General features: G+C 45.2%; 1 protein-coding gene across 1 annotated transcript in view; it reads left to right on the top strand.

Annotated features, from left to right (window-relative positions):
- The first annotated feature begins 6,899 nt into the window (after positions 1 to 6,899).
- LOC107113572 (chromosome unknown open reading frame, human C6orf203) overlaps positions 6,900 to 10,986 on the top strand; it is a 6,713-nt gene continuing 2,626 nt past the window's right edge. Inside the window, exons 1-2 of the mRNA XM_015414920.1 lie at positions 6,900 to 6,983; positions 9,969 to 10,410. Of these exons, the coding sequence (XP_015270406.1) occupies positions 9,977 to 10,410 (434 nt within the window). The 5' untranslated portion in view covers positions 6,900 to 6,983; positions 9,969 to 9,976. The remainder of the gene's footprint in view (positions 6,984 to 9,968; positions 10,411 to 10,986) is intronic.

Below are 10,986 nucleotides of genomic sequence, written 5' to 3'. Positions count from 1 at the left end.
GAGAAAGAAGTAGGGAAAAAAGAAGTAAAGGCTGAAGGACTCTGAATTGTGCCTTGAACTAGATAATCTGTTGTGATTATGGGGGGGGCTGTTTTCAGGCAGTTTAAACTTAAAATAAGGAGAGAGAAAATGTGAAAATGTTTGGCTCTGTTTATAGAGATGAAATTGAATTTAAGGCTTATCGTAACAAAGCTTATGGAGGATCTCCTCTCTTGGGTTTTTAGGTAGTAGTTGGTATTCTTTACTTTTTCCCAATATGTGTAGTTAGCGTCCCCCTTTTCTTTTGTAGTATTTGTAGTTATATAAAATAATAAAAAAATCCCCTCCGGGGGAATTAAAAAAAGAAGAAAAAGAAGAACTTGTCTTTCTGTCGCCCTTCCCTGGTGCCATTTAGTCAGTTCTATAGTTTTCTCCTGATAAGTTGCCCACCTCTCAAGTATTCCTTTATCCTCTGTCGTAATCTTTTGTTTCTTAAAAAAAAAACATTGTTCTGCTATGGGCCAAAAACAGAATAACTGGCCTGGCTTTAGAACCAGTAATTTGAGTCTGATCCTTGATTTCACCAGAACTGCAACGGATTCCCAGCGCACACACTGGCTCTCCTTCTTCCATCTGATTTCAATAGTACAGGTAATCTTTGCACTCCCCCTTGATCTATTTTCCCCTTTATTTTCCAAACCACATGTACATACCTTTAGCTCAAAGAGTAACTCCTGCTCCAGTTCAAGTCAAGTCAAGTCAAGTCAGCCTTTATTGGCATAAATTATCAGTACCATTTATACATTTTAAAACCAGTTAAAACTCATATATACAATTCTAGAAGAACCTTTGGCGCAGCTTTAAAGCCAAGCAGAGAAACTTAGCCACCTTCTCTGTGATCTCCGGACTCAGATCTCTTAAAAGTCTATTCACCTTAAGTGCATCAGAGCAAGCACTCATGCTGGTTAAAAGAGAGTGTAAGTATGTGATTCTTAGGTCCATATACAAATTGCAGTGCAGGAGAACATGAGTGATAGATTCCACACATTTCGATCTGCAAGGGCAGTATCTGGCCAGATGAGAAACCTTGTTAAATTTGCCAAATAAAATGGCAGACGGCATAGCATTACATCTGGCCAGGGTGAACGCTCTACATTGTTCAGGGGCCTGCAGAGAGGATAGATACAAAGCCATCAGCCCTGTTGTAATGGGAATCTCAACATTCAAGGGGGAGCAGGTTTTATTGCCTAAACTATATAAAGTTTGGCGCTCCGAATCTAACAACCTGTTTTTAATTTGTTGGAATGCAACACCAAAAGGCAACATGGACAGGGATTCCAAAGAGAGACCCAATACTTTAATTTTCCCTTTGATATATGCTGACCAGTTTGAGAGTTTAAGCTCGGGGAGCATGTGATGTATAAGACTCCCATGTTCAAAGTTATAATGAAGGCGGAGCCAGTATTTAAAGGTTGTAAACCACGCACAGGTTTCCATCAAGGACGAGCCAGTTTCCAAATATATGACCGCGTTCGGTACACAATTTGGTAGGGCCATAATTTTCCGCAGAAATTTGAATTGGACTTGTTCAATGACGTGGTCAAAAGATCTAATCCAGATTGGGATGCCGTACAATAACTGGGAGCTAATTTTGGACCTGAAAATTTTGGTTGCAGTTGGCACAAATTGGTTGCCTCTGCGGTAGAAGAAACGTGCTATGGCACGTGCTATGGCACTAACACTAGCGAGCGTCACCACATATTTGCGATGGGTAGACCACATTGCCTTATATTGAAAGTGAATGCCTAGATATTTGTAGTCTTTAACTTGCTCTATTGCTTTACCGTTAATGGACCATTGGTATAATCTCCACTTTTTGGAGAACACCAGGATTTTGGACTTATCATAGTTAAGCTGAAGCTTGTAGTTGATTAAAAAAAGCAAAGCAGCGAGACAGCAACCCTCTCAAACCAATTTTAGAGTGGGATAACAACACTGTGTCATTGGCATAGAGTAATACGGGGATATGTGTTTTTCCCAGTTTGGGACTGTGACAATCAGAATCAGAGAGCTGGGCCGCAAGATCGTTAAGAAAGATGTTGAATAAAAAGGGGGCTAAAATACAAAATACAAAATAAAAGGAGCTGCGGTGGCTCAAGTGGTTAAGATGCTGAACTGCAGGCTATGGAAGGTCAGTAGTTCAGCGGTTCAAGATGAACACCGCAACCCTAGAGTCGGACTCGACTGGCTTTCGAGCAAGGGAACCTTTACCTTTACCTTTAAAATACAACCCTGTTTAACACCCTTGTTTGTGGCAATCTTAGGTGTCAAGTTGCCTAGTGGTGAGCATTTGATCTGACATGTGTTGAGAGAATAAAGTTGTTTGATGAGTAGGAGGAGTATCTTGTCCATATTTAACTGGTCAAGTTTGGACCAAAGAAGGTCCCTGTCAACTAAATCGAATGCCCCCTTCAGGTCCAGAAAGGCTACAAAACGTTTCTGGTTATTCCGTACAGTATGGATGTCAACAAGATGGGATAAGGTGATACAATGATCTAGGGTGGTCTTCCCTTTACAGAACCCCAGCTGTTCGGGTCCTTTTTTTTTTTTCTTGTAACATCCATGAGTTGAGCTTGACCAATAAGTGTTTAGAATATAATTTGCCTATGATGGATAATAGACTGATTGGCCTATAATTGCTCGGATTTGTATGTTCGCCTTTTTTGTATAGCGGAACAACTATTGCATTCAACCAAGCCGAAGGGATTGTGCCTGCTCTATCTACTACTGTAAACAGGGGTGCAAGCAGGGAGGCCCACCAGTCCGGGTCAAGTTTTAAAATTTCTGGCGGAATGGCATCCGGGCCAGGGACTTTCCCTGGTTTCAGTTGGGCAATGTGTTCTTTGACTTCCGCCGGTGACACAGGTGGCCAATCGGGAAGGTCATCTATCAGGGACACTAAAGACTCAGTACGGGGAGGTTCTTGATAGAACAGATCTGAAAAATACTGGAACCATACATGGGAGGAAATGGCAGACATAGAAGGGTCATTGGTTCGAAATGCACCAGAGACTATGCCCCAGACTTTTTTTGGAGTTCTTTAAGGTTGTAGCATGATACAACTCATCCCACCGAGTTTGAAAGAAATCAAATCTCTTTTTTAAAAAAATATAAGTTGGCACAACTGGTTTTTAAGATTAAAATATTCTGGAGGGGGAGTTGGAGCCCTCGAATCACGGTAGTGGCTGTATACATTGCGTAGTAAAGTTTTAATTTGCTTACATTCTTTATCAAACCATGAGGGACTTGTGGGACTCTGGGCACCCTGGTCTTGCACACAGTGATTCAGAGATATGCGATATTAGGGAATCATAAACTGACATGGCTGCAGCAGGATCCGAAACAATTAGTAAAAACTGCTCCAGTTTACAATCTGTCTCACATTCTGCTGAATGTCTGGTTGTTGTTGCTATATTAATTAGGATAAGGAATGTGTTTGTATTTTGAGTTAATATTGCTAGTATTTGCTTAGGGTTATCCCCCCCACTATTATACCAACTCCCTGAATTAATTCTATTCCTTTTAAATCAGGTCTCTGTCATCCTTTTTGTACTGAAAAACTTGCTACTCACAGTCACCTCTTTAGGTAAAAGATCCTGGGCTTCTGCACCCTATACAAACATGCAAGCTAATTCCCCATGTTTATAAAAGCAATGTTCAGGTGTTTGTGGGGGCGTGGTAACAGTGGTATACATGCATGTGAGAACCAGTCTACAGACCCAAATACAAGCAATTGTCAAGTATATGCGCTTTAGGAAAATGTACTGTGAGTCAGGCCCGTGGCCATGGTGGGGCATCTCGGGGCCATGCCTCCTTAATTACAAGCCATGCCCCACAAAACTCTCTCTTCGCAGTTTATATTTAGCTGCCATGCTGTGCCTGGTCCTGCTGCACCCCATTCTCATCCAGCCAGATGGTCTGGAATGACTCCTCCTGAATCACCTTCCCCTTGATCAGCTGGCCAGTTTTGCCAGGCAGCGCAGGGCAGGGAGGCATTGGGCCGGCCAGCCCTCTGGCTTGCAGGCAGGCAGCCCCCACCCCCATGGAGCAGAGCAGCATGGCCCCAGCTGCCCAGCTGGTCCTTGGCTGCCTCCGCTCCCCCGTTCTTCCCTGGCAGGAAAAGCAAAGCCAGCTGAGGCGGTGGGCAGCTGCGGGGCCAGTGTGGCTGGCTGCTTCTTGTGAGGCAGGGGGAGGAGCGGCTGACTGAAGGCGCCTTGCAGCTGCTGCCTCCCCCTTCAGAAGCCCCATGTTTGTTTGCCCACCAGCCCAGCCAACTTCTCACATTCTGCAGAAGGGGTGGTTTAGGAGGGTGAGTGCTGGAGGGAAGGCCCGCTCTCTGCTTGGAGACAGGGTTAGCAGACAGGGGAATTTTTATTTATTTATTGAGAGGGAAATTCTCAGGAGGCTACAGGAGGAGCAGCAGTGTGAGTATATCTTTATTTTATTTTATTTGTATTTTATGACATCACGCCCCACCAGTTTCCTCAGTGCCGCCACCCCCCGAAAATTTCCTGGGTACAAGTCTGCAGCCACTTATTTAGAAGTTGCTATTTTGCTGACCTGGCTTTCAGTTACTTTGTCATAACTGGTTTGTGCATGGAACAGGGAAGCTGTGACTCTGCATGCTCTTAGGCTATATTATCTCTCCTTATATATAATTGAGTAAGAACATTCTATATGAACATTCTAAATTTGGCCCCTTTAGTGTATGGACGCTTGAATTGTCAGTCAGAAGACGCTGGCTGGGTTGACTGGCTGCTTTGTGCAGTCCTGCCCAGCGTTTCAAGGTCTTTTGCATATGGAAGCTGATTGGACTTCACTGCATTCCACACCTCAAACTCACCCCCCTCCCCGCAAGGCAGTTGGAATGTCAGTTGCATATGGAACCTTCAAGGTCTTTTGCATATGGAAGCTGATTGGACTTCACTCCATTCCACACCTCATACTCCTGCTGAGGGTGGGGTCTGAGGAGGAGGAGGAGGAAGAGAAAGAGGAGGACCTCAGACAGATACAATGCCATACTCCCCACCCTCCAAACAAGCTGTTGCCAGTCTCCAGGTGACAGCTGGAGAGCTCTTAAAGCTCTGGTGCTAATTCAAAGTGCTGCAATTTGTCGACAGAGTAGTGTTTTGGCAAATCTTTAGGAATTGTTTGGTGCATTTACGATGAGGCACCCACCCAGAGCCTCTGGCATTTTCTCACTCTGCTGGCATCAAAACCAATTTAAGGCAAAATAAGAGGCTACTGAGAGGGGAGGAGATAAAGTTGCCAGCTTTAGGTATGGAAAATCCTGGAGATTTGAGGAGTGGAGGCCGGAGAGGGGGACCTCAGACAGGTTACAGTGCCATAGACTCCACCCTCCAACCCAGCTATTTGCTCCTGGGGAACTATTGTTGCCAATCTTGGCCCAGCACCCATCAAACCATTCTCTTCAACCCCCTGCTGTGCAGCTGACTTTCCCCTAGGGTTGCCAATCTCCAGGTGGGACCTGGAGATCTCCCACTGCTACAATTGATCTCCAGATGACAGAGATCAGTTTCCCCTGGAGAAAATGGCTGCTTTGGAGGGTAGACCCTATGACATTATACCTGCTGAGTCCTTCCGCCCCCCCCCCCCATGCTGCCCTCTACAGAATCCACCCCCCAAAACTCCAGGTATTTCCCTCCTTAAACCAGCCACCCCTACTTTCCCCTCAGTGCCTGATGGTAGGCAACTTAGTTTGGTCCAGTCACCTACTTTGGCCTTTGGGAGAAAACATATTGGGGCCAATCCTGATAGGGTTGCCAACTCCCGATGGGAAATTCCTGGAGATTTGAGGGATGGAGCCTGAAGAGGGTGAGGTTTGAGGAGGGGTGGGACCTCAGACAGGTACAATGCCATAGACTCCACCCTCCAAACCACTCAGTCCCTCATGGGGAACCATTGTTGCCAATCTCCAGGTGAGGGCTGGAGACCACTCAAAATTACAATTGCTCTGCAGAAGGGAGGGTGGAAGTCAGCTGAAGTCAAAGGGGCAGATAATGGTAGGTTGATAATTAGCTGCGAAGGAGATGGGGTTGCCAACTCCAGGCTGGCAAATTCCTGGGGATTTGAGGGGTGAAGCCTGGAGAGGGTGGGGTTTGCGGAGGGGTGGGACATCAGGCAGGTAGAATGCCATAGACTCCACCCTCCAAACCAGCCATTTCGTCCTGGGTAACAATTGTTGCCAATTTCCAGGTGAGGGCTACAGATCACTCAAAATTACAACTGCTTTTCAGGGTGCAGAGATCAGTTCCTCTGGAGAAAACAGTGGACTCTGCCATTATACCCTGCTGAGGTCACCACAGCAAAATGACACTGTTTGCCCAAAGCCAGAGCACTCCCCCAGAGCCTCTTTCTAGATCTCGTTGTATTTATTTCCACAACGGGCTTTACTGCTAGTTTGGCTATATAATAGTATATAACGAATGTTCATCCGTCTAAGAAGGCCAGGGCGGCATATATGATTCTGTTCTCTCTTCTACTTTATCCTCACACCGACCCCTTGAAGTATAGCCAGCCTGAGAAAGAATGAGTTCACTGCAGAACCGCGATTTGAACCCACTTGTTGTCGGCCTGATCCGGTACTTAAACCAGTAAATCCTGCTGGCTCTCAGAATGTTTAGAATTGTCATCCGGATCCTATAGCGCTTTTATTCCCCCCCCCACCCCAATAAACAGTTGGTCACAACTTTTAGTAAGTGTGCCTCTGCAATTCAGACAACACCTCTCTATCCAGCGAGAAGCTAGGAGTCCTCCAGGGCACTTTTCCCCAGCAGAGGGGGCTGGCTTCCGCAGAAGAACGCGGCTCCGCCTCCAGTACTCCTCCACTGCTCCTTGCCGCTGGACTAAGAGGAAGGTGGAAAGGACAGGCCCGGACCAGAGTGCACAGCACGGCCGGGGTTGGGAGCGACGAGCGGAGGCAGGTAGGGTGGCGCGCTGTGCAGGGTGGGCGCAAGCTGCGAGCGGGGACCAGCTGCTCTCCGAAGCGCTCTCGCTGCACGAGGAAAGGGGCTGGGATCCCAAGGAGGGTTTGCGTCTTCTGGCGCTGGCACAGCCGCGACGGGGGAGGGGATTGCGCACCCCCTGCACATTTTGCTGTGTACACCCGGCGAACGGATGCAAGCCACATTTACTTAAGCAATAGGCTTCTTTGATCTTAGAGAATCTTCTGCGTACCCGGGGGTTGCTTAGTGTGTAGCAGTTTATAGTCTGTCCTGTGCTAATAACAAATTACAAGAAATTGCCCATTTTTCTGTGTGCACTTACTCGTGAGTAAATTCCACTGAACTTAATGACAGCGCCCCCCTCCCCCCTTCATTGTATGAGGTTTCATGTTTACGGGCCTTTACTAGGAATAAATAATGTTGGACATCGTGGAGCTGACGCTCAAATGATCCTTTCTAGGATCGTGCTGCAAATTTGTAGGTATCCAGTGGGACTTTTTGCACGCCCCAATATTACATATATCGATATCTGTTTCCATTAGAATTAAGGAACAGCCCTGTAAAAAATAGAAACATTAAACACATTAACCCTTGCAATGCCATGTATATTGGTAGTTGGTTCTAAAGAAATCTTGATTTATGGTGGCACAAAACTGAATTATAATCTAGTTTTGGCTAGAACTAGGAGGAAGGAAACATAAGAGTCATGTGGTAGTATAGGGTTGCCAGGTCCCCCAAGCATTTGTGGGGGGGGGGGCAAGGAAGTAAGGTTGCCACCTCCAGATGGGAAACTCCTGGAGATATGGGAGTGGAGCCTGGAGAGAACAGGGACCTAAGTGGAGTACAGTGTTGTAGAATCCACTCTCCAAAATATCCATTTCCTCCAGGGGATCACATCTCTGTAGTCTGGAGATGAGGTGTAATTCTGGGGGATCCCCAGATCCCACCTGGAGGCAATTATCCCTGTGTGGTACCTACAAATATATTCCAGTATTAGTTTTTGTGAGCTAGTGCCTACTTTTTCAGATGCTGTGAGTTGATCCTCACTATGCAGCTATTTTATATATGAGGTATAAATAAATAGCAAGGGCTGTGAAAATGCAGGATGAAATGAAACTATAGAATTCAGATCTAATCAAGACAAATAGAGACCCCCTTCACTAGTTATGCTAAGCAAGTAACACCTATAGTGGGTGGCAAGTCCATGATTTGCTAAGGTAGTCAACACCTGTGAGATAAAAATCTGAGATTCCTTTGTAGGGGAAAAGGTGAGTATGAAACCTCTTGGTATCAGTCTCCTTTTGAAGTTATTTTGTTGCAGGATGGTGACTGTCAGGTCAGCAGTAGAGTGGCCGGGCAGACCGAAATGTTCTCCTACTGGCGTTGGAATACTGTGATGTTTAATGTCAGATTTGAGCCCATATATTCTTTTCTGTGATGTTTGTCCTATGTAAAGAGCCGAAGGACTGTGTTGGCAGGTGATGATATCACGCTGGAAGATGAGCAAGTGGATGAGTACAGCTGATGGGGGGTACAGCTGATGTCCTCTAGTCTGAGTGTATGTAGGGACAAAGATGGAAGCTTAGTCTATTGTGGAGTCTGGTCCCTGGGTTTGTATCTGTTAGGTGGCCCACTGGTGTGGATAAGAAGCTGTTATGCATTGGACTGGATATCCAATGCCTGTGAAAGAGAAACATCAATATCCAGAATGGGCTGTGTTGGCTGTCCCCTGGACAGTTATGACATGTCTGTGAGCAATTTGTGTGGCTGAGACGTTTGCACTAACCATTTTTATATGCAAACCAACCGTAGGAATCAGTGCAGAAGTCATACCATTGAGCATAAACCAGTCAAAGTCCTTTCAAATCCCATTAGTTTTGAAAAGTCCTTGCATTCATTTGATCATTTCAATGCATGGATGAGACGATGGTGTAGGGGGGAAGGGTTCAGGTTTGTTAGGCACTGGGATGCTTTTTGGAACAAGAGAGAGCTGTACAGGCGAGATGGTCTCCACTTGTCCGGAGAAGGAACCAGGCTGCTGGCGCTTAAAATAAAAAAGGTGGCAGAGCAGTTTTTAAACTAAATGTTGGGGAAAAGCCGACAGGAGATGAAAAGTCTCTGGTTCGGGTTGGCTCATCTCAGAGAGATGAGGGGGTACCTGTTGCTTTTCTACAGGGAGGTGAATTGAAATTGTCCACTGAGACCATGGCTAGTGACATGGACTGCCTGACAAGGTCTCGAGATAGCAAGAGGAAGGTGGCAGGCTTAACTAGTATGGGAAATTACAGCTGTTTCTATACAAATGCTAGAAGTGTCCGAGGTAAAATCGGGGAGTTGGAGTGCTTGGTGTCGGAGGGAAAAATAGACATTGTGGGTATTTCAGAAACTTAGTGGGATGAGGAAAATCAGTGGGATACGGTGATTCCCGGTTCTATATTATATCGGAAGGATAGGGGGGGAAGGGTTGGAGGTGCATGGACGGCTTCAAAAGGGAATTAGATAAGCATATGGAGCAGAGGTCCATCAATGGCTATTAGCCACAAGGTATAGATAGGGACTCTGGGGCAAGTGATGCTCTGTCATCTTGGTGCTTGGGGGGGGGGTCAACAGTGGGAGGGCTTCTAATGTCCTGGCCCCACTGGTGGACCTCCTGATGGCACTGGTATTTTTGGCCACTGTGTGATACAGAGTGTTGGACTGGATGGGCCTTTGGCCTGATCCAACATTGGCATCTCTTATGTTCTTATGTTCATCCTGTGGATTGTGCGCTATGGTTGACAGTTGTAATGTTGATGGTTGCACATCCCTTGGCATTCTTTTTTGACAGTCTTAAACTCATCTATGTAAGTGAGGAGGTCTTGCTTCTAGTAATATTGCCAACTGCACAGTAATGCTAGTTTTAGTGGACTCAGAAAATTGCTGTTCACTGTTGAGCCTAACACAGTATATTCTCTTTCATTACAGGCTGTGTTATGATGGGTTGCAGATTGCCCCTTTGCGCTTTTAGAAATCTAAATGCTTGGCTTGGGCTCTTGGAGAATTCACCTTATAAACTCTGTGCACCTTGGAAGAGATTACTGTACTCTGCAAACTATCAGCCAGTTACAGCAGTCATCCCAAAACATTTCTTGGTTTCTCCCATAAAATGCCATATGCATTTGATACCATTATCCAAATGTACACCAGGAATTTCTGTACGATTCAAAAGTGACAAAAGTTCTCGGAAGAATATGAAACAAACTATACAGGAGGAGGAGGAGGAGGATGAACATGAAGAGATCAGTGATTCCGAGGATGAGTTTGAAGATGATCTCACCATAGTGAAGGACTACAAAGATCTTGAGAAAGTAGTCAACTCATTTAGATTTGATGTAATCATGAAAGCTGGTCTAGATATTGCAAGAAAGTAAGTATAAAAGTATAGAATGACTTGCTGATAGATTTACTTTTTTAAGCTTTCAATTTTTTCTGCAAACTTGGGGGATCACCCAAGTTCGCAGAAAAATCTGTGCTTTGGATTCTATACCAATTTATTATTATTATTGTTTTGAGGAGCATTTTGAGACAGAGTTCATACTTACACCCTGCTGTTATGCTTGCAGAGAATATTGAAAAAGGCATAAACTGAAATTGTCAGGGGTTTATTTTAGTTCATCTGTGGGATTATATATGAAAACCTGCTATTAAATTGTTAATTTTTTAAACCATAGTTGTGAAATTGATTTTATGATTATGTTCCATTTGTTTATTTGGTAAAGTGATCTGTTTAATTAAATCGCATACTTGTAAGCATAACAGTTGGGTCCTGTGTGTAGAGGTTAGCCTAGTGCAGATATAAAGTAAAGGTAAAGGTTCCCCTGCTCGAAAGCCAGTCGAATCCGACTCTAGGGTTGCAGTGCTCATCTCCGTTTCAAAGCCGAAGAGCCAGCGCTGTCCGAAGACATTTCCGTGGTCATGTGGCCGGCATGACTAAACACCAAGG

The sequence above is a fragment of the Gekko japonicus genome, unplaced genomic scaffold (genome assembly GCF_001447785.1).
Source record: "Gekko japonicus isolate JY-2015 unplaced genomic scaffold, Gekko_japonicus_V1.1 scaffold2953, whole genome shotgun sequence".
Classification (NCBI taxonomy): Eukaryota; Metazoa; Chordata; class Lepidosauria; order Squamata; family Gekkonidae; genus Gekko; species Gekko japonicus.
This window is presented reverse-complemented; position numbering and strand designations above follow the sequence as displayed.